Source organism: Ascaphus truei, chromosome 3, assembly GCF_040206685.1.
Source record: "Ascaphus truei isolate aAscTru1 chromosome 3, aAscTru1.hap1, whole genome shotgun sequence".
Classification (NCBI taxonomy): Eukaryota; Metazoa; Chordata; class Amphibia; order Anura; family Ascaphidae; genus Ascaphus; species Ascaphus truei.
Genome location: NC_134485.1, coordinates 333,405,113 through 333,433,059, shown reverse-complemented (window position 1 = coordinate 333,433,059; position 27,947 = coordinate 333,405,113). Strand labels below are relative to the sequence as shown.

General features: G+C 44.3%; 1 protein-coding gene across 5 annotated transcripts in view; it reads left to right on the top strand.

The window, feature by feature from the left end:
* ARHGAP9 (Rho GTPase activating protein 9) overlaps positions 1–27,947 on the top strand; it is a 142,520-nt gene that overhangs the window by 93,496 nt on the left and 21,077 nt on the right. For 4 of the 5 annotated variants that reach the window (XM_075591529.1, XM_075591531.1, XM_075591532.1 and 1 more), the window contains 9 exons: positions 78–173; positions 2,502–2,600; positions 4,551–4,671; positions 6,808–6,927; positions 8,076–8,174; positions 11,575–11,652; positions 12,209–12,262; positions 14,138–14,272; positions 14,835–14,940. In XM_075591529.1, coding sequence (XP_075447644.1) covers positions 78–173; positions 2,502–2,600; positions 4,551–4,671; positions 6,808–6,927; positions 8,076–8,174; positions 11,575–11,652; positions 12,209–12,262; positions 14,138–14,272; positions 14,835–14,940 — 908 coding nt within the window. The remainder of the gene's footprint in view (positions 1–77; positions 174–2,501; positions 2,601–4,550; positions 4,672–6,807; positions 6,928–8,075; positions 8,175–11,574; positions 11,653–12,208; positions 12,263–14,137; positions 14,273–14,834; positions 14,941–27,947) is intronic. The other variant, XM_075591530.1, reaches the window with a different exon arrangement.

The window sequence follows — 27,947 nt, the reverse complement described above, 5'->3', positions numbered from 1 at the left end:
TTGGAATATGGAATACCTTAAACTAAGTGATTTGTCATTTGTCCAACTTAAAAGTCTTTAATATTTTTGTCTCTAAGAAACCTTCCAATAGTAAACCCGAGAGCAGTATGGACCTCAGAGGGTCCAGCATTGACTGGGCCCAGGAAATGTCGAGCAAAAAGAATGTGATTCATGTAAGTCACGAGAAATGACAAAATCTTCCTTCCTGTTCAAGATGTTCTTTCCTTGTACAATATCACCTCTAGGTTTATGATGATCGCAAAAATATGTTCATGTCATGTTAATTAAAAGTTGGAAATCACATTGATATTTAAATATCAGAACCCCGCAACTTAGGTTAGGAATGTTATTGACAGTCCACGCTTATTTCGAGGTACAGCAAGGTTCAGAAATAAGTTACCCAGCAAAAAAGAAACACGCAAACCTTCAGATCTGGTTATTTCCATCTGCTGTTATGTTGCAGACGATATCTAAAGTCTAACCCACACCAGGGACTGACAATTTATAACTAGCTACCTCTAAAATGTACTGTATATTGTAACTCCTATGCTTCTATAACCTCAAACATGTATTGATTGCAACATTAAAAACTCATTAAGGTCCAAATTTACTAAGCAGTGCTATTCCATAAGTCACCTGGCGTTGGAAGACAACTTCCAGCCTAATTACGTGAATGGACAATAAGGTACCACTGTAAGGTATCCTAAATATTAACACTGATTAGTAAATGTGACCCTTTATGCCATGATGGTATGCAGTGTCCATGAAAACGAAGGGGACTATCGACTCTTAAAACAAGCAACGATGCCCTGTAGACTCTTCCATCTGACCAAGACTGCTGCAGCATTGACAATACAATGGTCCATATTTACTAAGCCTAAAACACCTTCCGACACTGGAAGACTCCTTACAGCCCATTTATTTGAATGGGCTGTAAGTGGTCTTCCTGCCCTGGAAGGTGCTTTATAGTACAAGACTGCTTTGTAAATATGGCCCAATATATCTTTATGGCATTTAATGAGGTTCTGTATTGTGGAAATCATCAATAAATAAAGCCCCGAAGCTACATCTTATTCATTTTTTATCTAGGTTTACTCACGGGTTTAAAATAAAATTCAGACCGGAAATGGGCTACACCATGAACCACACACAAAAAGGATATTTAAAATATGACCATTATTCGAATAATAAAACACATTGCACAATATATTTTGGTCCTTCCCCAGGGTGGAGCATTGCTAGTATTATAAGTAAAAGAAGGGAAATGCTTGACATCTATTGACTTCTAAAGAGAAGAAAATTATTAATTTCAATAATAAATGTCATCAACATCTCTGTGATATTTCTCTAGTATCAAGGTAAATAAAATAGGAACGTTCTCAGGAAATCTTTCATGTTGTGATAGTTTAAAACAAAATATTTGAAATGCTCCCTTTCTTGCTTTTTGTCTTCATTTCATGTTGTCAGTTTTAAAAAGATAGAGCAGAAAAGGTCACTAAAAAGGGGTTTTATAGCTTATGGGATGGACTAGTATTGTATTAGCAACTGTCACGAGTATGTTAGTTGTAGTGAATTCATCTTTTACAATTTTAATTGCATACGTGAATATATGCATATTATGTAATGTAAATACTTACAATAATAGAACAGTCGCACAAATCTATTGTCATTAAGGGTGACTGACAGCAATTTTTTTCATCTTTTTGCTACTAATACATGTTCTTGGTGATTGGTATTAATATGTATGTAATGCTCTTTTCTTTAGAAGTCAGGTGTGTCATATTCTGTGTCAGATATATGCAGCACTACAAAGTGCTTTCTACTCAGCCGGGTTGGATGATATAGAATAAATCCATAAACTTTCTATGTACAGCACGCGCCCACTAATATAGTCTGTAAAGTGCACATCCTGGTCTTTTGGAGAAACAGAGTAATCCATTCACCCTTAAAGCTGCAGACCAAGCAATATCCTACATGTGTGTATTTTTTAAAGAAATCTGTTCTGTAATATAAAAAAAAATGCTACACGCATTTTCTCAAACAACTGATGTATAATGTAACAGGTTATTTTTTGTTTCTATAGCAACCATTTACAAAGTCACATCCCCATCCTCTTCTGAAACAGGCTCCGGCACACCACTTTTTGAGCCCTGCCCTCTCTCTAGCAGTGCACCAATTATATCTAGTGACTGCCTGGTCACATGATCTTCCCCGCTGAACTTTGCATCTTTGGTCCTCTTCTGCTGCACTGACCGCCATTTAGTGAACCCCCGAGCCGAATCTTTGCCGATCGATCACAGGAGGACGGATCGATGGGCAAATTAGCTAATTACTTATCATTATGTGAATTGTGTTGCTGAACATATTAAATGGAGAAAAAAATCAAACAAAAAAACAGTAGACTGCTTCTTTAAGTGTCCTTATGGTCACCCACTGCATATTTCATTTGAGACACAGGCAACATCAGGATGTGTATACAGTATGTTCTGTGCCCTCTGCAGCTCCGCATGGTGACAGGCAATGAGTTCCTTCTGCAATCGGACAAGGACCCCTTAATCCAGGAGTGGTATGAAGCCCTGGGGCGAGTCATCGAGAGGCTGGTAAGTGTAAACTCAAAGTAGATGCTTCAGTAAGAGTATCGTTTGTGTAACTCGAAGTCTCAAACCATGAAGTAGGTTTGTGCAAAGTTTCTGAGGATTTTGATCCAGCTCAGAATAGGAAAAACAAAATATTGGTCCTCAGCAGTACATCAAGCATCATGTTAATTGTTTGTTAATAATTTGTTAGTAAACCCTAAACTGAACACAGTAAGGAGCCACTAACTTTAAATAGGATTACTTATTTACTTATGTAAGTACTTATGTACTTGTGACTCAAGCACCAAACATTTGACTGTAAGCTGTACGGGGCAGCAATTCATTATGCCTGCAAATTCCACGGCCAGCGCTGCATACACTGTGGTGCTATATAAACAAATACTAGTATGATTATTAACAACCTTGCATGAGGTGGATTTCTTTGGGTCGGTACAGCGCAGAAAATTACCCAAAAAACAAGTTTAAAATTCTATAGTGAAGTTATAACATCGAAAATATGTGAAAGAATCCCAACTTATGCACTCACATGGGGTCAGATATAAACGCACATTTTGTGTATCAAGTGTCTGGTAGTCTGAAGTTGGATGTTTTCTCTCACCTTTATTAAGCTTGGAGCGGCAACTCACGTTTTGTGTATCACCAGTATTTTTATATCACCGCACAATATATTTGTGGATTTTATTCGCTGATGTCACTATTGTTGAATTGTATTAGTATTGTCAGTGGGAGTGCTTCTTTGGTTGTGTTGCTATCAGTGGCGTAGCTGAACATGTATGGGTCCCCGGGCAAAATTTTGGTGGCTGCTCGGGATCATGTGCGATCGGCGTTTGTCGGTTGCTCATGCCGATCGAAGCTTGCTGGTCGCGCATGCGCACGTGAAGCCAGGAAGTGCTGATCGCGCATGTGCATTCGGCGAGCAGATTCGTGCTTACACAATCGCTGACAAATATGGTCAACCCAAGAGATCGGGCCACCGGGCTATAGCTAGGCCACTGGTTTATAACCTAGCACGAGGGCAAGTAGTTAAGTAGCTAGGTCTTAAAATATTGTTTAGGTACTATACCTTGGTTGTACTATTAGGATGATGGGTACTGTAGGTAGTTTGATGCGTTTAAACCCCCTTAATTAATTATTTTCATAGTTTTCATAGTTTAATTTATTACTTAGCTGTTCTATCGCCAACAATACAGCAAAAAATTGGTCTTTGAATCAATTTGTTACGAAAGTGTAATGTAATCTAATGTGCAACAATTTTGTATAACTTACAAATGACCTAACATATTAGTTATATATTGTTATATTTTGTGTTTAAATTGTTCTTAAAGACAGCGGCATGTTTCTTCAAAGCAGATGTACACAGTTCTTAAACTCAAACTAGCAACTCGATTTATGTTGTTGTTAGAGCACGAAGCAGAAAACAGATCTGAGTTTGTTAACCCCCCCAAAAAAACAAAAGAAATGTGAATGTTTAGATGTGTAAATAAAAATTGTAATTGATTACACATATATTTTTCGGTATTGATTACTCAGATATTTTCAAGATTAAACAGCATTATTTTTTTTTTGAACAGTCGATTCTGAAGTTCAGGCTGGATGCAACACTGTTATTAGGCAAACATTAGTATGATAGAGCAGGGGTGCTCAACTCCAGTCCTCAAGACCCCCCAACAGGTCAGATTTTAAGGATATCCCAGCTTCAGCACAGGTGGCTAAGTCTTGTGACTGCACCACCTGTGCTGAAGCTGGATATCCTTAAAACCTGACCTTTTGGGGGTCTTGACGACTGGCGTTGAGCACCCCTGTGATATAAGATCTCTAACTGAATTATACAAGGTCAAAGTATCCTAGCAGCTGGGTACACTGGGAACATTAGGCATCATGTTCATGTGCATGTAGGTGTCTTCTTCCTGGTGTTGTCCTGTTATAAGTTCTTCCTGTGGGACACTCCTTTAGGATCGGGAAAATCCACTGGAAAATATTCTTTTAAGAAGAGCTGGCAGTGTGGAGGTCCTAGATGGGAGCGGAGGTGAAGAGGAGAGTACACCGAAGACTAAAGACAGTCTGAAGTTCTCATGTATGTATCAAGGGTTTCAGGGAGACTCCTTAGAATCCACTGTGGACCATTTGTGTTCTATTGTTGTCATAGAGAACAAAATTACTAATCCATTTATATTCATATCTGAAAAGCGGATCAAACAGGATCTTCACTTTCCTGAAAAATACAGAAATTATACCAAATACAAGTTTACAACTAGTATTTAGATCATGTTGAGCTAAAGCAGGGGTATCGGCTCAGAATGGCTTGGAGGCAATTCTTAAATTCGACAGCAAGACTCGAGCTGCACCATCAGAGCGATGGAGGGAGAAAAATTAAATAAATAGTAACCATAACCTATGCGTACATATATTTTTTTTCTTGAGTTTTCCTTATTACAAATATGTAAATGTCGCTGGTATACCTCTCCCTCCCCACACCCCTCTCCCCCCCTCTGTTTTTATACCTCCCCCCCCCCTCTGTTTTTACACCCCTCTATACCTTCAATAGCAGTGTCCGCGCTGAGCAGGGAGAACACGTGGTTGCTGACAGTTATTGCTGCAGCGGGCTCTCCACAAAAAACTGCATGTAACTGACTCCTGCTCTGTGGGCCACACACAGGTGCTCGGCGGGCCGCACACAGGTGCTCGGCGGGCCGCACACAGGTGCTCGGCGGGCCGCACACAGGTGCTCGGCGGGCTGCACACAGGTGCTCGCGGGCCGCATGCAGCCTGGGCCTTATGTTTGACACCCCTGAGCTAAAGGTTGCAATTACTTCTTCAGGATTATGTACCATTCGGCCACAGTGACATTCCTCACTTTCCATTGTTGGACAAAACATTATGCTCTTCTCTAGGTTTCTCTTCTTTCTCCAATAGTATGGGAAACACAGCGACGCTTTGCCAACAATTACCAAGTTCCTCAAAACGTAACAAACAATCCGCTAGAGAAACATGTTAGCATTTTCCAGATATTCAAAACTTGTGCCCAAATGTTTCTCCTTCTGAATCCAGGACTTAAGTTAACCCCCCTTTTTTACGTTTAATTAGGTTCCAGATTTCCACTAACAAAACTGAAGCAGAGTTTTATGTTTTGCGGAAACAAACCCCAGAAAGAATAGGTTTAAGCCTCACCAAAAGGCTATGTTACCATGTTGGCTTTCACAGAGTTTTGAATCCTACACTTTTGTTGGAAGAGCCCGAGGAGGGGTTGTCAAATGTTTGTCTGCTTAATGCAGCAACCTGGAGTTACTTAAACTTTACAGCTAAGTTTCCGTCTCTCTCTTGCTAACGAAGGATGTAGATTTTTCTCCTGTGAATCCTTTAACTTCCATCATTCACTCCACAAGAGAACTAGGTTCATTGTAGAAACTTCTCTTTGTTATTGTTTTGGGGATGCGTACAGAACATCAGCAGCCATGACATGACTGAGATATGTCTTCGCTCCCCTTCGGGTGGGACACTGCATCATTAAATACATTTGAATCCATAGCATCATTATTGTTCTATTGTAAGGAGGAAGTCAACAGCCCATAACTGAATATTTCCTGATTTTTTTATAATGTGTTTTTGACTCAACAATTTGCTTTGGTGTACTGTTCATAAATAAGTAATAGTCGTTGCAATTAAACATAGTTGGGCAAGTAATTTAAAAATCTCCGGGCCTGTAACACTGACATTGTCAGTGACAGAGCCAAGAGAATAACTAGTTCTAAAGCCACCACACCAGTGTACTGGTACTAGAAGGTATGAAATACCATTACCTTTTTTTTTATTTATGAATTTATAGTTTCACTGGATTACATTGATTTATTTTAGAAAGAACTACTGCCTTTATTTTTTTACAGCATAAATATTAAGGCCAATATTTATTAAGTGGTGCTATGCCATAAGATACCTTCCGATGAAAGATACCATTTACTCGAATGGGACATACCAAGTCTTCTGGCAATATAAAATGTCTTATGGCACAGCACCTTGTTAACAAATATGGGTCTTGCCTACTGTAAATGAAGTCTAACGATCAACCAGGTTAGAATTTCTTCAAATCTGGCCAAGTACCATTGTTATTTTATTATACATATTTGACCACTGCCCCATGCTTATATCACACAAACTCCTCAGTTACAGTATAATCAACAGCCTTACGTGATCCTTCATTCCTTTCCCCATACAGTATCTTGGGTAAACTCCAGCCCAACAGGAACAGACAAGAAGAAGGTGAAGAACAGACTCCGGAAACTTTTGGTGAGGAGGCCTCCTCTGCAGACTCTGCAGGAAAAGGGACTTATTAAAGGTAAGAATAAACGTCTCATAATGACCTGTAAAGCAGATGATGCAGCCTCTCACACCCTAAATACTGAGGTCAGTTATTGCACAGACGTTCCATAATCCTTACGCATATTATTTCAATCAGGGGTCTCCAACCTTACTTGTAATGAGGGCTACTTCTGATTAATCAAAATTATCCTGAGCTTCTAAAACATATTGAAAATACGTGGATTAGATAAGAGTACATATAAGCCACACAATACAACAACAATACCCCCCCTCACAAACACGCAATACCCCCAGACACAGGCAGTACTCCCGCAATACCCCCTCCTCCCCCCTGCCATACACACACACACAATACCCCCGCACATACACTCTGGGAGGTCTCTAGTGCTGCACCGGTCCCTCGCACTGATGGGGAAGTTGGGCCCAACTTCCGGTGCAGACCGGCAGAAGAGGGAGGCACGCAGCAACTAGAGGCATGGCAGCTGGACGCAGAAGTTTGATTCACAGAGCTGTTAGTCCACTCATTCATTTGTGGCTGTTCTGTGCTTGTTACAATCCACATTCCTCATGTCTGCATCGGTTTTCTAAATCTGTTTTTTTGTCTCACATCCCCACAAAAAAACACGTTTGGCTCATGTCAATGGCAGCAGCTGCTGGCACTTCCTGGCAGAATCTTATCCCATCTCTCTTCTATCAGAAGGGGTACTCTTTACCTAATACTATTGATTAGAGAGCAACGTGGCACCAGTGAACTGTATGGACATAAAGCAAAATAGAAATGTAGGTAGCCCCGGTAAAAACAATGTGAGACATGAAGACCATGTTGCATTGCATGTTGATCTAGAAATTCCCTTGTGTTATGTAATTGAACTCTTTGTGTTATGAAGACAGAACAGATCCGGTGTGGTACTTCCTGTGTTTTGTGCGCGTGTCATGAAAAGTAGAGAAGAAGAAATCATTTATAAGGACATGATTACAAAATGGCAAAACGTTAACCGTAAACCTGGACTCTTCCCTTAAAATCTCAGATGTTTAGTGTACTTTTTATAAATGCTCCTTGCCATTTACCCCTTGTTTCTGTAGAATCTCTTTGAAATGCAAAGGACTGTATCTGGCCGAAAAAATGGGTTACTAATTGTCTTTGGTGGTTGCTCTGTTTCTCAGACCAGGTTTTTGGCTGCCGGTTGGATGCTCTTTGTCATCGGGAGAAGAGTACAGTCCCAAAGTTTGTGCGGCTTTGCATAGACGCTGTAAATGAACGAGGTACAAGAATACATTTTACATTTCCAAAATAAAGATTGAGAGCCATATTTAGTAAGCAGCCTTACTCTATAAGACAACAAAACAAAACACAGCGCACAATGCTCATCGTGAATTAATAAAAAACAGTGTTTATAAAATAAGGAATTCAAGGTTCTGCGTACATCAGATAAAAGGTAAACAGGCACATAGAGCTACAATCTAGCTGTTACCGCTCACTGCGACCAGGAACTACGGAGAGATGATTTCATCAAAGGTCTTGCTTCATATCATGCAGCTTTAGGCAAGGGTAGATTAACAGCCGATGTACCGGTGTTCAGGCAATCTCTTTAGACAGTCCCATAGTCCAAATTAATGCGTAAAAGCACTCGATGGAGTCAGAGGGTAACAGATTCAGCTCCGTGTAGCAGCTTTCCGCTACCACTCAGCTACCTATTTTAATCTCTTATGAGTATTAAGGTCACGGTACGCTTTGTGTCCTTCTACGATACATGTTATATGGGTAACTGCCCCCTTTGACGCATGCGCCGTGACGTCATCATTCTCCGTCGGCGCACAGTGAGGTGCTGAGAGCAGACGATACACGCTGCTACACGGGGCTGAGTCTGTTACCCTCTGACTCCATCAAGTGCTTTTACGCATTAATTTGGACTATGGGACTGTCTAAAGAGATTGCCTGAACACCGGTACATCGGCTGTTACTCTACCTTTGCCTAAAGCTGCATGATATGATGCAAGACCTTTGATGAAATCATCTCTCCGTAGTTCCTGGTCGCAGTGAGCGGTAACAGCTACATTGTAGCTCTATGTGCCTGTTTACTTTTTATCTGATGTACGCAGAACCTTGAATTCCTTATTTTATAAACACTGTTTTTTATTAATTCACGATGAGCGTTGTGCGCTGTGTTTTCTTTTGTTGTTTCTAGACACTCAGGGTCCTGGGCTACCCTATGTACAGCAGCAGACTCTCTCATATTGATTGGTAACATAGGTTTATCATTATCACCCACTTACCACTTATTTGGCTTATTTTGGTGTATTAATATTCATTATCATATATACACATGGTTATAAGAATATTTTCCTTTGCGCACTTGTTTGTTATTTCTATTTACTCTATAAGACACCTTCCAGCACCAGATTGCACCTTACAGCCCATTCACTAAGGCTGTAAAATGTCTTCCAGCACGGGAAAGATGTCTTAGGCCGTAATACTGCATAGCAATATGGCACTCAGTTCCTACAGTGCCTCTTCCGAATCCTAGATATAAATAAGACATCCCTTCATAGTGGAATCTTATAGAGAAGTCCCTGTGCATCAAAAGTAATTAGTGGAGGCTCCAGCAAAATTAACACTCTAACTAATACAATACAAGTAGTTAATTGCACTACAGTAAAAGCAATGACGTGGGACATTGTGATTATAACAGAACAGTTGAAGTGTGAAAAGTAGCAGTGGTCTCAAATTACCTCTGCCCTGCACAGATTAGGTGTATCTTTGGTATGGACTTCTCTTTGTTGCCTCTGCCTCTTGCCTCACACTGATCTCCCACAGAGTCAACATAAGAGATAGGCAGATTTTTTTTCTCCAGAATTCAAATCCGCTGCAGATTTCCGCATATCTGTTACAAAAGGGAGGAGTTCGAGAAGTTCAATTTAGTAGTATCTCCAGTTGTGTATATATCCTCTCAAACCTCCCTCCTAATACCTTATGGAGAGACATTTGTGCTCAAATGGAGCACAACTAAGGTACTCTGGGAGATATGCTAATGGTTATAAAAAGTATATTTAAATGCCTCCTGCTTATCCTCCCCCCAAACTGCAGATGGACTCGGTGTGCAGATTGGATTTTGACAAACTCATTGTCAGAAATCCGCGGATCAGATTCAGACAAGTTCGCCCATCCCTAGTCAACATGCATCATCACCAGTCGTTGCCATACAACATGCGTCACCACCAGTCGTTGCCATACAACATGCGTCACCACCAGTCGTTGCCATACAACATGCGTCACCACCAGTCGTTGCCATACAACATGCGTCACGACCAGTCGTTGCCATACAACATGCGTCACCACCAGTCGTTGCCATACAACATGCGTCACCACCAGTCGTTGCCATACAACATGCGTCACCACCAGTCGTTGCCATACAACATGCGTCACCACCAGTCGTTTCCATACAACATGCGTCACCACCAGTCGTTGCCATACAACATGCGTCACCACCAGTCGTTGCCATACAACATGCATCACCACCAGTCGTTGCCATACAACATGCGTCACCACCAGTCGTTGCCATACAACATGCATCACCACCAGTCGTTGCCATACAACATGCGTCACCACCAGTCGTTGCCATACAACATGCGTCACCACCAGTCGTTGCCATACAACATGCGTCACCACCAGTCGTTGCCATACAACATGCGTCACCACCAGTCGTTGCCATACAACATGCGTCACCACCAGTTGTTGCCATACAACATGCATCACCACCAGTCGTTGCCATACAATATGGAATGTCCTGGACCTGATTCCATGACCCCTATTCAATATGGTGGAAAGCCGGATAATGCAAATGCAATGCCGTGAAGTATTGCTAACTGTGCATTACTTTGCTTCCCACTGTTTGCATTGCTAACTGTGCATTACCTTGCTTCCCACTGTTTGCATTGCTAACTGTGCATTACCTTGTTTCCCACTGTTTGCATTGCTAACTGTGCATTACCTTGCTTCCCACTGTTTGCATTGCTAACTGTGCATTACCGTGCTTCCCACTGTTTGCATTGCTAACTGTGCATTACATTGCTTCCCACTGTTTGCATTGCTAACTGTGCATTACCTTGCTTCCCACTGTTTGCATTGCTAACTGTGCATTACCTTGCTTCCCACTGTTTATGCAATCTTTTTGGTGTAAGAAAATAAAGTGACGAGACCCAATTTACAATATATCCTTTTTCGAAAAGGTTAAGTTCGTAAAGAAAAAGCACCATTTCCCATCACGTTCTGAGCACAGTCCATGACTCTTCTCTTATATACACAATAGGAATAGCTTTCATTTCATTGCTATTTTCATGAATTACTTTATTTCCAATTCTTGCGCATCAGTGAGCGCAGTAGTGATTCTTATGGTCTGTATGGGTTGTGTCTTGTTAGATATCCATCTCAAAATGATGGGACATTTCCTTATAGAAAGCTTAGAATGTGACTTTTTCCCGTGTGAAATAAATATATTTCTCATTCTTTAAGCTTTGTCCATTGGAGCTCTGGTAAAAGCCAGGTGATGCTCTTTAAGTCTAATTGTAATTTTGATTTGGTTGCAACATTAATGATAATCCCCTCTGATTATAACGGAGAAGCAGGATGGTATTTGGCATTTATGTGCTGTTTTGTGTGTCCTAGGACTTGAAGCTGATGGGATTTATAGGGTGAATGGAAACCTGGCCACCATACAGAAACTGCGCTTCATTGTAGACCGAGGTAAGCAGCAACTAGCAGTGGGACTACTCCAAATAAAAGTCCCTCCGATCCTGAATTGTAATAATGTGCTTGCAAGAATAGAAATGTGCCTGTAATTAGACTGAAGTCTAGAGAGCATGGTCCAATGAATCTATTAGCTGAGGTGCAGGGAGAAGAAGTAATTTGCCTGCCTCAAATAATTAACTCTGCCCGGTGACACTATAACCACTTTGTATCATTCGAAAAAATGTAACTTTAAACTATAATAATGTATGTGTAAGACCAGAAAACTTCCTAGAGAATTCCATTTCTTTTGTCACCCTATTCCCTCCTAGGTGAACCTCTAACAGACTCGCTATAGATCCAGCAGCAGCATCATGCATTTGAAACATGTCTATTGTGATACCAGAAATAATGTTCTAGAGAATAACCAAGTAGGCCTGGTTATGGATATGATAATTTGGTAGCCATCAGAAGCTCTCCCCACCCTAGGAGTGGGCTGCTATGAATAGTAAACAAATATTCTCTAAGCTGCCCGGCCTTTGATCTACCAGTAGACTGACCTGTTATCTTACAGAGAGGGCAGTAACAACGGATGGACGATTCCTTTTTCCGGAGAAGCTGTCCCAAGGTAGCCACACAGTGCTTTTGCCCTTTGTGTTCTGGCTCCATGGCTGTGTGTGTCCCGGTTGATGTCCCCAATGATCGCTGTTGCTGGCTTACCTGCTATTGTCAGCTCCACATATGTCTGCCAACAACGTGTCTGCGTTTGCAGTGTTGCTACTAAGCTTTGCACGGAAACATAATGCCTTTCACTGTGCATATTTTTCATTCAGATGTTTTGATGCTATTGAATTTGGCTTGCTCTAACACCACTGCCCCTAGGGAGCATTATGAGTCTCTTGAACTGTGAGTGCCAGATCCCCATAGCTCTGTTAAGTGACTTAACGTGATGTTAACCGTCTCCCTCTTTAGTCTCTGTCCCTTCAGGGTCTGGATATAGCTCACGTCACGTTATTGGAAGCTAGCGCAACGTTGCACTACAATAACGTGACGGTAAGCCTACTGTGTGCTTATAAGATATACAACATCCTTACTTTTTGCAAATACCTGGCTTTGTAGACATGTGTTGGCCTCTGGGAATATAACGCCCATTACTGATTTAGGCAAAGTGACGTTATGAGCTCTGATTTAACAGAGCTTTGTGGATCTAGCCCTAAGTTAAGTATTTTTTTCTTGGTAAGAAATTATTTCTGTCTTCATTTACCTGTAGCTTTCAGGATATCATATGAATACAAAATAAGTAACCAGTATCTGTAAGTCCAGGCTTTCTGATATTAGGAAAATTAGTGGAATGATTGATGTAAGCTTCGTGTTTAACTCTAATTTTAAATGAGTTATCTTTATCTGTATATAGTTCCTAATTATCTATATACTTGCATACTATAGCAGCCGAATCATAAGTGACAACACAATATGAAATGATGGTCCAGATACAAGAGAGAACTATGGCTGATTGAGTGTGTCCCTCTCTCTGCCTCTGTTCTGTGTTGATCATGACGTTGGTGCAACAGTGTACCTAACAGTTGTTAGCTTCTAAACCCACTCTTATTTGATGGTATCAGATTATGAAAACATAATTAAAATACTCTCTGGCTGCAAGCTAATATCTAGAACACTGCGCAATAATGGAGAAGAGAGCTGCATGCCAAAATATAAAACAAGCAAAGTCCTCATGTTCTACCGTATGTATTGTTGTGGCTGCTAATTCCAGAGCCAGGGAAGAAAAGATGGCGTTGTTTTTAGTTCTGAAGGACTCTTTCAAAATGACCCTGTGAGATTCCCAAATTATTATAGTCTTTTTATGTTATCTCTGGAATAAATATCCGGCCGACATGTTTGTGGACTTTCAGGCCAATGCTGCTAATGTGAACAGGTTGAATCAGTGAGGCCATACCATCCTGGCAACGAATGTCAGAAAAAAGGATGAAAAAGAGCAGTAGTTCTGTTATGCCTGTCTATTTCAGCAATGGCTGATATGATAATAAAGGGAATCAACGATCTGAGCACGTCTGATTTTAGTCTGCAGGAAGACGTGACAAAGAAGACAGAAGGGAACTCTGGGCTTAATGAGTTTATCTTCAACACCAAAAAGCACTGTCTACTAAACTTGCCCGGCTGCAAAACTGGGGCACAACAAATAACACCAGATTTATTAAGGGAAACAAGTTCCATGGAAAGACACAGGATGTTTGCTTTGATATATCTGGTGAACTTTTTTTTGTCGCTTTTAGATTTGACCTAGTTTTTCTGTCTTTAATAAGTAGATCCTGTACTTTTTTTTTTTTTTTCCTCCAGGGGCAAAGTATGGATTGCTATTTAAAAAAAAAATCATAATCTAATAAGTAATACAAATGAATGGACTTCCATGAGTTACCAAGGACGCTATTCACGTTGAGCACTGAGGTGTTACTAACGTTCTATTTTTCCATTTCAAAACATGCAGAGGAGAAGCTGGACTTGAGCAGCAGTGAGTGGGAAGATATTCATGTCATCACAGGTGCCCTGAAAATGTTCTTTCGTGAGCTCCCTGAGCCACTCATCCCATACAGCATGTTTGACCAGTTTTTAACTGCTGTCCGTAAGTAGATATTTCATTAATTAATTCTTTTTTTTTTTTTTTTTTATAATTTAAATTTTTATTGAAATTTTTACATGCATAGTACAAAACTTTCCATAGTCCGCATTCGTAATCTGATATTAACTCATAATAAAATGAACCAGGTTACACCGGGAAGGAAGGGGGTGGGGTGGGGGGGTAGGTGGGGAGGGGAATGGTAAGGAGGGGGGGGGGGGTGGGGAGGGGAATGGTAAGGAGGGGGGGTGGGGAGGGGAATGGTAAGGAGGGGGGGGGGGTGGGGAGGGGAATGGTAAGGAGGGGTGGGGGTCCGAATGGTCCTGCTTCACGTCTCTTGATCCTCTGCCTCTCCCGTTAAACTGACTCCCGTGCGGCCCCTTAGTCATCCTTAGTCATATCAACCCCTTCCACTAATCCATTAATTAATTCTTAATAATTTATGTTAGTCATAGAACCAGGATGTAGATGGGGAAAGTACTCAACAAAAAAGCATATGAATGAAATATAATAACTTCCAAGTCCCAATTTTTCATATAAAAGTTTACTTCTCGTTTTTTATGCTCAGAAAATCCTGATATCGAAGAGAGGATGGAGATCATCAAAGAGCTGGTGAGGAACCTACCCAAACCTAACCATGCCACCATGAAGTACATGACAAGTCATCTTAAGAGGTAAGATGTTGGTCGGAGTAACATTATGAAGTATGGTGGTGGAATGGTCTAGAATAGAAATGCTGCTGGAGCAGAAATTGATGTAGGACTCTGGAAGCCAAGATGCTATTGAAAAGGGAGACTCTTAAGTCTATTGTGAAATACATGTAAAAGTGATTAGTAGAGATAAGAGCAGTGAAGGGAGGTTATGAGAATACTTTCTATTTCCAAGGTAGACTCCCTCATAATTCAATGAAAACTATATGATTTTTCTACTTGCTCCCTGGAAAAATATCCTTCAACCAAAGTCAGTGGAAGATGAAGACATCTACCACATTTTCCTACCACATGTTCCTAAAAATAAAATTCATACAGTATGTTGGCCAGTATGATTATGAGACAGAAAGAAACGGGTTTCATGTTAGGAAGAACTTACAGCCTTGGGGATAAACATACACGAAAAAGAGAAGTTGTCAAGGGGGAGAGGGGTGGTATTTTGGTGTGAGGTGTAGGGGAGGGAGCACTTTCCTATGGAGGTAAGAGGAAAAGTGGAGATTGGGGTTAGAGATAGAGTACTGGAAATATGAGGGTAACATGAAAAAGTGGATCCTAAAGTCAAAGAGAATTGAGCTAAAAGGTGAGATAGATATGGGATTGAGAGTAGTAATTAACTCTAGATAGAGAGGAGCTTTTATGAAAGACAACTTAGTAAAACAGCATGTGCCCATTAACATCAACTTTAAAGGTAAGTAGTAGAAAGGAAGCTTTGAAGGCAAGTATGTTGTGTTCGCCTGTGATGGCAAAGTGTATGGCAACGTTTATACCTCTGATATACAGAACCAGAATCAATATGTTCAGAAGAGAAATAACAAAAAATGATTTGTAAAGGAAACTCTGAGATAATAATACATTGTGAAATATACCCATTTCCCATCTGTAGTAATAGGTTGTAAATTGTGTCCATTAAAAAATCCATAGCTGTTTATCTTATATTATATTAGTGAAAGCACTGTATGTTTGCCTGCATGCATGCCTGCCTGCTGGATGTCCGGTGTCCCTAGCGGCAATCTCATTGGTCCCTTGGCCCGCCCGCCCCCGCACACCTCTCATTGGCCTCACACACTCACACCACCCCCTTGGCCCGCCCCCCACACCTCTCATTGGCCTGAGGCGGAGTGACGGGCCAAAGGTCCAAAAAAATAAATAAAACACACACACACACACACACACACACACACACACACACACACACACACACACCTCTCTCCCCTCTCCAAATCACCTTTTCCCCCTCCCCAGCGGCATCACCTCTTCCCCCTCCCCAGCGGCATCACCTCTTCCCCCTCCCCAGCGGCATCACCTCTTCCCCCTCCCCAGCGGCATCACCTCTTCCCCCTCCCCAGCGGCATCACCTCTTCCCCCTCCCCAGCGGCATCACCTCTTCCCCCTCCCCAGCGGCATCACCTCTCCCCCCTCACCGCTCCAAATCACCTCTCCCCGCTCCAAATCACCTCTCCCCGCTCCAAATCACCTCTCCCCCCTCCCCGCTCCAAATCACCTCGCTTCCCGCAGCTGCCACGCGGCGCGTAAGATGGCGGACCCCCTTCCTCCCTCGCGGCGCCGAGTCAGACGGTGGCGGCGCCCGGAAGTACAGGTAGGTGTCGCTCCCCACAAACGGAACTGAGAAAGGGCGCATCAACTGAGGTGTGTGTGTGTGTGTGTGTGTGTGTGTGTGTGTGTCACTGTCCACTGCCCCCCCCTCCTATCCACTGCCCCCCCCTCCTGTCCACTGCGTCCCCCCTCCTGTCCACTGCGTCCCCCCTCCTGTCCCCCCTCCTGTCCACTGCCCCCCCCTCCTGTCCACTGCCCCCCCCCCCTCCTGTCCACTGCCCCCCCTCCTGTCCACTGCCCCCCCTCCTGTCCACTGCCCCCCCCCTCCTGTCCACTGCCCCCTCCCTCCTGTCCACTGCCCCCCCCCTCCTGTCCACTGCCCCCCCCTCCTGTCCACTGCCCCCCCCCTCCTGTCCACTGCCCCCCCCTCCTGTCCACTGCCCCCCCCCTCCTGTCCACTGCCCCCCCCTCCTGTCCACTGCCCCCCCCCTCCTGTCCACTGCCCCCCCCCCTCCTGTCCACTGCCCCCCCCCCCTCCTGTCCACTGCCCCCTCCCTCCTGTCCACTGCCCCCCCTCCTGTCCACTGCCCCCCCCTCCTGTCCACTGCCCCCCCCTCCTGTCCACTGCCCCCCCCCCTCCTGTCCACTGCCCCCCCCCTCCTGTCCACTGCCCCCCCCCCCTCCTGTCCACTGCCCCCCCCCCTCCTGTCCACTGCCCCCCCCCCCTCCTGTCCACTGCCCCCCCCCCCTCCTGTCCACTGCCCCCCCCCCCCTCCTGTCCACTGCCCCCCCCCCTCCTGTCCACTGCAGGAAATGCAGGGGGAGGAATCCATGCCTTTGAGGCGCCCCCCCCCTCCCTTTGACGCCCCCCCCCCTCCCTTTGACGCCCCCCCCCTCCCTTTGACGCCCCCCCCCCTCCCTTTGACGCCCCCCCCTCCCTTTGACGCCCCCCCCCCCTTTGACGCCCCCCCCCTCCCTTTGACGCCCCCCCCCCTCCCTTTGACGCCCCCCCCTCCCTTTGACGCCCCCCCCCCTCCCTTTGACGCCCCCCCCCTCCCTTTGACGCCCCCCCCCCTCCCTTTGACGCCCCCCCCCTCCCTTTGACGCCCCCCCCCCTCCCTTTGACGCCCCCCCCCTCCCTTTGACGCCCCCCCCTCCCTTTGACGCCCCCCCCCTCCCTTTGACGCCCCCCCCCTCCCTTTGACGCCCCCCCCTCCCTTTGACGCCCCCCCCCCTCCCTTTGACGCCCCCCCCCTCCCTTTGACGCCCCCCCCTCCCTTTGACGCCCCCCCTCCCTTTGACGCCCCCCCCTCCCTTTGACGCCCCCCCCCTCCCTTTGACGCCCCCCCCCCCTCCCTTTGACGCCCCCCCCCCTCCCTTTGACGCCCCCCCCCCTCCCTTTGACGCCCCCCCCCTCCCTTTGACGCCCCCCCCCTCCCTTTGACGCCCCCCCCTCCCTTTGACGCCCCCCCCCTCCCTTTGACGCCCCCCCCCTCCCTTTGACGCCCCCCCCTGCCTTTGACGCCCCCCCCTGCCTTTGACGCCCCGCGCGCACACACTGACTGACTGCCGCACGCACGCACACACTGACTGACGCGCACACAAAGCCTGACTGACGCACGCACACACTAACTGAGGCACACACTGACTGTGTGTGCGTCAGTCAGTCTGTGTGTGTTTGTGTTTCTGCCTCAGACTCACTGACGCGCGAGCAAACACACAGTGACTGACGCACACATGCTACATGAAGCTGTAAAGGAGGGAGGGAGGGGGGGGACTGGATTGATGTGAATGGGGGACAAACAGAGAGAGGGGGGAGGAGAGAGAGGAACGGGAACATTACATCCCGGGCAACGCCGGGTCTCTCAGCTAGTAGTTTATATATAGAATATACAATGCTTAGTGCACTTGCATGGGCCTCTAAAGCGTGATAAGGTTTAGCTGTAGGGAGGTATCTGCCATTTGAAATTAAAATAAAATATTTCACCAGTTGTTAAACAGCAACAATTTAAATAAATCCTGTGTTTTTCTGCTATGTTCTAATAAGAATATAGCTTAACTTGTTTAACTTGTGATAGTGCTACTTCAGTGCAGGAGGACGTACAAAGCATAACTGAGCCATGCATGGCTGAGATTAAACATAGGACCCTAATTACAGACCTTTTTGACACTGAAGGTATTAAAAGGTCAGAGAGGTGACCGCATCTACAGACAAGGACAGAATTAAAATGCTGTTATCTGGCTGCAGTGTTTTACTATGTATTTTGTCTGTAGGTGGCGCCAGAGTTGTAAAACTCTACCCCTTGGTCTCATGAGGATGCAGAAATAGGAAGCAGGACCAGGCAAACGCGAATGTTTGCAAAAAGGATCTCTTATATTTGTTCTCTGTCAAGAAGATTAACAGACTTATTTTCTATTCCATCACAGAGCAATCATGGGGCAATGCAAAATACAAAGTAGTATAAATTCAATCCACAGAAGCTCCAGTGTACTTTCAAGAGCAGAGAGAGGGCACACACGACCCTACCCCTGTGTCAGTGAGTCAGTGACTGAGCTTGGGTTGCCACGTGTCCAGTATTGAACCGGACTGTCCTGTATTTGAACACTCTGTCCAGTAAAAAATAAGAGATAATACTGGACATGTATGTGTATACCGGTATTACCTCTCTGCACATAGTGACCGCGGGGGGCCGCAGGATTTCCCAGGGCTATTGCTAGGAGGCTGCGCAGCTTCCTCCATCCTGATATGCTGCATTATCCAGCAGTAACCAATCAGGAGGAGGTGTTAGGAGCCTGGGGGTGGGGCCAAGGAGAGGAGGAATCAGCATGCAGTGGAGAGAAGTGAGAGGCGTGTGTGTGTGTGTGTCTTGAGCGCGCCGCACCTTTCACCTTTGTGTCTAGTATTTTTTGAGATGCCACCTGGCAACCCTATCTGTCACGAGTGAGAGTCCTTCAACGTTTTGGGCAGGACACCCTTTGATCAGACAGGAAGGGTGCGGTGTGACTGAAGTAAAAGCCTTCCACATGAGGAGCGATTTATCACTGCTAGAAAAAAATACAAATAATGAAAAGGAAACATTGCAAAGAAATAAAATTAAAAAACAACACACACAAAAAATGACCATTCCATTTGTGACCTGTTAAGAAGGTCTGCGCTGTCACACTGACTGTGTGTCGTATCGATGCAGCTTTCAGCTGTAGTATAACTATGATGTCACTCCCAATGCCCAATGCCGAAGCACGGGACATTTTTAGAGAGCATTGAGGGGGGAGGGGATTTGGAAGCTTTTAATAAAAGTAACTTTTACTTCAGTCACACTGCACCATTCCCATCTGATAAAGAGGGTCCTAACCCAAAACGTTATAGGACTCTCACTCATGTGACACTGGTAGGGTTGCATGTGCCCTCTCTCTGCTCTTGAAAGCCAATTGGAGCCAAGTGGATGGCATTTATACTACGTTCTATGTGGCATTGCCCCATGATTACGCTGTGCGATGGACTCATTGTTTGCTTCTGCTGCTGTTTTTGATTGAGAATAAATGTAAGAGATCCTGTATGCAGACATTTGAAAGTGAAATTGAAAATCTAAAATGGGGGGGTGCTCTTAGGCTGCGGTCACGCTGCCGCGTTCATTTACATCCAATCAATACTGCCGTGCTCACGCGGCGCATGCTCGTGCATGTGCCCGTACGCTCTCCAAAGCTCAGCGCTTGAAGAGACTTGGAAATCTCATTTCCAAGCACTGAGAATGGTCACATGACCATTCTGTAACCAATCAGCGTGGAGATTCGCCAGAGAGGGATGGACGGTGGGGGATTGGAGAGAAAGCCAGACACACACACCCGATCCAGCCAATTAAACTCCCCCTCACTTAATAGCCACGCACCCCCGCTCTTGCTCTCAAATTATTGCAGAACAGCCGAGCGCTCATGCTTGGAGATTTGGGGACGTCACCGCTCTCAAGCATGAGCGCGCTCAGCGGCAGCGTGGCCGCAGCCTTAGTGTGATTAGGTATCAGCGAGTACAAACAGACAATTGTATACCAGATGTACGACATATGTCTTATCCACTCACATATGTCTGGTAATGACAGGCCTTGTATGATGTGAAGTGAGCTGAAAATCCTCTTGGGAGTTGTCCCAATGGTGTATATGCAAGAGAATGATGGCATATATGGTGTAATATGTTCTAATACAATAAAAGTGTAGGTAAACAAATATGCGCTCACAAACTATTAAAAGTACAAGAGCCCCAAGAGAAAGTCTTGCTGCCACTGGTGCCCCGGATCCATGCCGTTTCTACTACAGGTTTCTTCCATTTCCAGTCCGCATCATAGTCTCTTAGTCTTCCCAGGTATAGTCTCGCGCCAATGAAATGGCTTCATAAGGGATCCATACCCAATGACATAATCGACACAAAGAATATGCAGTGGTTAGTGTTGGTCACTGCAATGAATGAAAGATATATCAATATACATAAATAAAAGGGAATAATGTGATTCCCCTCAAACCTTAATGGGATCAGCTGTGCAGTTTGACAATACTTCTTCCTGAGGCAGGCTCTGTCCCACAATGAGCAGCCACTTTACTCTTTGTTTCAACATTGTCCCTGATTCCCACAAGATTATAAACTCTCACACGCCGGCTCTTCGTTACCTTCTGTATCTGTTTGTGCTTGTTTTGTCCTTATTTGGTATGTCATTCTGTTTATGTCATTCACATCTTTGTACCCCAGTGTACCGTGCTGTGGAATACAGTATGTTGGCATCTTACAAATAAACAATAATAATAATAATAATAATGATAAATGTCAAGTGTTTATTATATATTAAGCTCTGCGTTCCAAATATATGAGAAATATATAACATTAACTGGAAAGTGAAAATTAATTAAAAACTGACTAGAAAACCTAAAGAATAATACTAAATCAGGGGAATATAAAAAGTATCAATCCTACACAGTTGAAGGCTAAAAGCAAATAAATATATATATCCTAATATAAGTAAGAAATAACTGTACCTATGTACACACATGTATACATAAAAAAAAAGAAGTCATATGTATGGGGAATAATTCATATAAGTAAATAAAATAGAGTAATACATTTATATATATAAAAACCTCTTTGCCCGACGCTAAAGGAGATTACGCTGAATTGACTACAGTGTATACACGGCAGTGCTCAGTCTCTCATACCTGTTGAGGGTGCTAGGTTGGTGCAGTCTCTGCGTGGATATGCAGATAGAATAAGGATGGGCGCTAGGAACTTTTATAGTACAAATAAGTTTTATTCAATATCTGTTTATAAGGCTCGTCATACAAGGACAGACTTCACACTACACGTTTACTAGTGGCAAATTATTAAGTTACTTTGTGCTTCTTCCCCCGGTAGCACTCACTGCTGCATTAGGGAGGTACTTATGCTTGTTTCCTTTAGTATTGGTTAGATTGACAATCTCCTGCATAGTCTCAATAATGCCCCATCTCAAGTTGGGCCCTGTTGGGAATACACTCTGTTTTCTGGGATCAGTATCTCATTAATATGTACTGCATACCTCATCCATGCATATTGCATCTGGAATTCACTAGGGATCTTCCAGTGGGGCCAATCTGATTAGGCTCCAGAGTTACTACTCCTGCTAAGAACATGCTTCCCCCTCTTACATCATGAGAACAATCTTGGGCCATTACTATAGGCATTAACTACAAGCATACCCCGCTTTAAGGACACTCACTTTAAGTACACTCGCGAGTAAGTACATATCGTCCAATGGTCAAACGGCAGTTCGCGCATGCGCCTGTCAGTACGTCCTGAACAGCAATACCGGCTCCCTACCTGTACCAAAGCTGTGTGCAAGCGGGGAGACTATAGAGCCTGTTATACATGCGTTTATTACATCAGTTCTGCACGTATATGATGATTGCAGTACAGTACATGCATCTATAAGTGGGAAAAAAGGTAGTGCTTCACTTTAAGTACATTTTCGCTTTACATACATGCCCATTGCGTACGTTAATGCGGGGTATGCCTGTATAGCACCTATACCCCGTTCCTAAGCTAAAAATAATTAACATGGACAGGACACTCTTAATATACATAACTATACACTTAACATATTTACAGGACTCACACTGAGGCCCTCTGCCAGAACTCTGAGGAATCTGTTTCTAGAACATTGGGTGGAGCTATGTATATACCCTTCTATCTCCCAATGGTGACATCACTGAACACAAGACATGAAAAGGAGGGGCAATCCCTTCTGCACTGTCATCCTACATCACTTGATGGGGTGGGGCAATATCAGAGTGATTCCATCCAGTTAACCAATTAATGCAATTAACCCCTTACATTAATTAGTAGTCCCCAGAGGGGGTCGGGGGGGCTAGACATATATAAGTGAAAATCTCTATTTTATATATACTATAAGACAACCCATATCTTATAGGCATTGAAAAATAGATGGTTTTACAGTCCTACATCTAAGCATAACTTGTAATAAAAAGAAAGAGGACAACAGACAATATCACAGTGGATCATGCAATGAAAGAAATTAAATTGATATCTATGTTCAAACGAAGAGGTTGCAAGGTTTTTTGTTTATATATCCAATAAGATTCACGTTTCAATCATTCCTTCTCCCTGTCTCCGCCTCTCCGACATGGTTTTATGTAGTCAATTGCCAAAATATGAAAAAATGTAACCCCTTACAGTTTGAATTGTGTACCCTGTAAAAATATGCTGAAACGCTATGTGTTTAGAGTCCTGTACGAATGTTACCCATATGTTCCAATATTCTAATCCTGAGTGATCTAACACAGGGACGTTCCAAAAGCTAAATTACATAATTACTTCAAGTCATAAAATGTTTAATATTAAAACATTTCCCCGTGATGTGTGATTTCAATGTATAATCTTTTTGAAAAAATAAATGTTAACACCAGTGGAAGGTACAAAAGTTAAAGCTTTCTTCACTTGTGGGGACCCCCTGCTTCCAGGGATACTTACCTCTCTTCAGTTTAAATGTCCCGGTTACACGGGCCAATAGAAAGCCACACTGAATGACGTCACACCTTCCTATTGGCCCGAGTGACACAGGACATTTAAATGCTGCCATTATGTTAGCCACACAGTTTCTCTGCCTGCAGAGATACCTGCACCCCTACGGAGGTAAGTATCTCAGGAAGCAGGGGGTTCCCGGAACTGAAATTAATACAGTTCAGCTCCAAAGAGCTGCTTCCATCCTCTAATAAAAAAAAGTGAAACCCATATTGCTGCTCTAAAGATTTTCTATTTGTACTTTTATTCTCTCATGTTTCTTTGTATGTATCAGTCCCTCAAATCCCCTTCTCCTATGATTGACACCTGTTGTCTCTTGTTAGTTATATTGTGAATAGTTACTTTCTCTACCGTGAGTTTTATGTATGTAGCCAGGTCCCCTCCGTCTCGTGACCACCCCCCCCCCCTCGTTACCTCCGCTGCCGGGGGGTCACTCGACAGACCCGCCGGCGCTTCTGGAGGGTGGGGGCCGAGCAGGGAGCACTCCGGTGCTCCGGAGGTCCCTTGCGGCTCCCGAGCAGGGCGCCGTCATCTTGCGCAAGTCCCCGCATGTGGCGGCCAGCCAGTGACATTGCGCATGCACAGTGATAGCGCGCGAACCCTAGCCTACCAGGGACAGACTCTTGGAAGGGACTACAAGTCCCATGAGCCTCAGGAGCGCCCCACGTGACGCCAGGGAGCCAATAGGGCTGGAGCATCTCCCTGCATGGAGATTTAGATACATTTCGCGAGCTCTGAGCACGTTGGTCAGTCGGCGTCAGGAGCAGCTAGGGGAAGGAGGTAGGGTGCAGGAGTCAGTGACTCTCTGCACTAGGCCAGCAGCCCCCTAGGCCCCAGATAGCTCTGAGCCACCAGTAGTGTTGTGTTGTGTCAGGGACAGGCCCCAGGTTAGGGATCCTGCCCCTTATTATTATTATTCAGAAGTTAGTTAGGGACACAGCGGACGCTGCGCGTCCATCAGAGGTCTGGGCTCAGACCCCTATATATATTATATGTAAAGACTATCTTCCCGGAGGCCACACCAAGCAGGGACTGCGACCTACCGGCGGCAGATGGATCCCCGCCAAGGTACAGGTGGTGCGGAGCTGCGGTGATATTATCCACGCCAGAATTCACCCCACGCGTAGGAGGACATCACGGCGGATCTAAACCCAGTGGTATAGCGGCACCCGTGGCTGGAGCCAGGGCAGGTATCGTTATAAAGTGCACCAACAGAGTACTCACACGGGACTAGTGGCTGCGCAGTCACACATACCTATCTCACTTGAAGGGACATATTGTGTGGGGTTACTGGACACGGGGTGGGATCACCCGGTGGAAGGGGGTTGCGTCCTGCGAGACGCAGTAGTTAGTGTCTCCTCTAGGTAGGGACACCTGTTTATCATATGCACAAGTACGTTTGCAATAGTAAAGTCATTGGTTGGTTTACATGCTGTGTGTGTAGTGATATATATTGTCCTGCGAGGAACCACTCCCCCTCTGGTGGGAGCCATCGCAGGTGGAGGCGCTGCACCGAGTACGAGGTTACACATATTATTATACGTGCCCCAGGTTCCCCGTGGCGGAAGCTCAGCCCTCCTGTGAGCCTAACAGGTAAAGCACCACACCTGGTAACATTAGGTTCCCCGCGCACCCACACTACTGTATATGCGATGGGGTGGGGGAATACCCGTTACATGTAGATAAGATTATGTTGATTTAGTTAAACCTCAATTACTGCATAGGCCTGGAAACATCTCTAAATTTGGAAAGAACTCCAAACACACAGCGTTTTGGCACATTGTCACGAGATACAGTCTGAATTGTGTAAGGGGTTATGTTTTTTTTCTATTGACTACATAGGATGGGTTTTATGAGAGGGGGAAAGAGACAAGTAATTATTGAAATGTGAATCCTATTGGATTTATAAACTGCGAACCTTGCAACCTATTGGTTTGAATGTAGATATCAATTTAATCTCTTTCATTGAATGATCCACGGAGGTGTCTGTTCTCTTTTTTTTTTCTAATTCAATGTTATGCTTAGATATAGGACTGTACAACCATCTCTGTTTCCATGACTATAAGATATGGGTTGTGTTTTAGTGTATATAAAATAGAGATCTTCACATATATGTTAATCTATTACTGTATTTTATTTTCCCATATGATATATACTGTATGTAACTCCCTTCACTACTATGCCCCAGACTGACACCTGGTGCTGAGGTGGGGGCCTGAGTTCTTTATTGCTCTCGATATACCACATGTGGCTTACAGTCAGATGGCGGGAAATAAGTTCACGGCGGGTGTGGTACAACTGCTTTTATGTAATTATTACGCCGTTCTAAAGAACTCATGATCCTCGGCAATGGATCACTATACTCATCATACAACATAGATATTTTATAATACTTAACAATAACACTGTGCAGGTGTGTCAGTTAAGAGTGAACCACCAATCCTGGGTATATGGGCCTATACGATGGTGCCTGCTGGGCCTCGCTGCATCAGGTACTGCTTTCCCTCCAGTGGATCTCCGCTCTCTCTGCGGGACTCAGACTGGACCCGGGTCACACTTGATCAAGCCTGAAGGAATTCAGACTTGTGCAGCTCTGCCTCCACCAGTCAGGGCTGCCCCTCTTAAAGATTCCTCTCCCTCTTAGTCTCACCTCTTCCGCAGCCTTTCTCGTTGGCTGCTATCATGTCCATCACAAGTCACATGTGCATAGCACGCTGGAGGGGAACCTGCCTTGGGGCAGTGTGATTATGTTGCTTGCATCACACAGGGGATTACATCTATCTATATAAACATGTTTTTTTTTATGTATACAGTAATGCATGTACATGGGTGCAGTGATTTCTTACTTAAATTATGGTGTGTGGATGGAGATAGATATCTTAATATATAAAATCGAAAGGTTGGTACTAGCTGCGGTGAATCTGATTGGTCCTCAGCCTCTGGCCAATCAGATTGGTGGCTCTATGACGTCACCCGGCTCTATGATGTCACCCAACTCTCTCTCTCTCCCTCTCCCTCCCCCCCACCGGCTCCCGGACGGAGGGGAAGCGCAGCGCGGCCCTCCTGCAGGACCCCCTTCCTCCTGCAGATGCCCCCGGTAAGATGGCGGCGCACAGCGGACAGGCGGGGGGTGGTATTCAGTCAGGAGAGGGGGGGGGGGGGAGTTAGTCAGGAGAGAGGGAGGGGGAGTTAGTCAGGAGAGAGGGGGGGGAGGGAGTCAGGAGAGAGGGGGGGACAGAGGGAGTCAGGAGAGAGGGGGGGAGAGAGGGAGTCAGGAGAGAGAGGGGAGAGGGAGTCAGGAGAGAGGGGGGGGGAGAGAGGGAGTCAAGAGAGAGAGGGGGGGGGAGGGAGTCAGGAGAGAAGGGGGGGAAGCCTGAACAGCTGTGAAGAGGGGGGCAAGGGAGTTGAGAGGGAGGATGGGGGAGGCAGAACATTACATCACGGGCAACGCCGGGTATATCAGCTAGTAGATATATATATATATATATACATATATATATATATATATAAAGAGGTATCATGTATATATACATGTAGAGGGGGTGGGGGGGAGAGAGACAAGCACAGATAACATTCCAAGAGACACTGTTTTTAAGTATTCCCTTTGCTTGCTTCATTCATTGTAACATCGCCGGAAGAAGAGATCAGTGTATCTCGAAAGCTCGCACAAATAAAAGCATTTTGTTAGCCACAGAACGGTATCGTCTATTTATTTTTTGATTATATATATATATATATATATATATATATATATATATATATATATATAAAATACGATACCGTTTGGAAACGAAATCAGCAGGCAGCACTCCAGAATTGAACAAACAAGTGTATTGAAAAAATAAACACAAATTTATTTATTTTTTCAATACACTTGTTTGTTCAATTTTGGAGTGCTGCCTGCTGATTTCATTTCCAAACGGTATCGTATTGCTTATTCTTCATTATAGGATCTGCACCCACACCAGTGACTATTATTACGGAGTGCTTTTTGTTCTTTTTCTATTATATATATATATATATAATGGCTTTGCATCTCATCCCAGCCTCTGTCTAAAAGCTGTGTTTAAAACAGCATGCATTGGCTTGAGGATTGGCTTGTGTAATACGAGCTTGAGACAAAAGGTGGCACTGAGTGCTCATTTGCATGTCATTTCCCAGAATCCCTGGCTGCAGTGGAAGCGCTGTATGCTGGGTGACAATGGGGAAAGACAGGGTTGCAGACCTGTCTAAGACATGCAAATGAACATACAGTAATATTTACAGTTGCTATATATATATATATATATATATATATATATATATATATAAAATTATGTATCCTTTACCTGTGTAGTATATATAATTTTTATATTCCCCT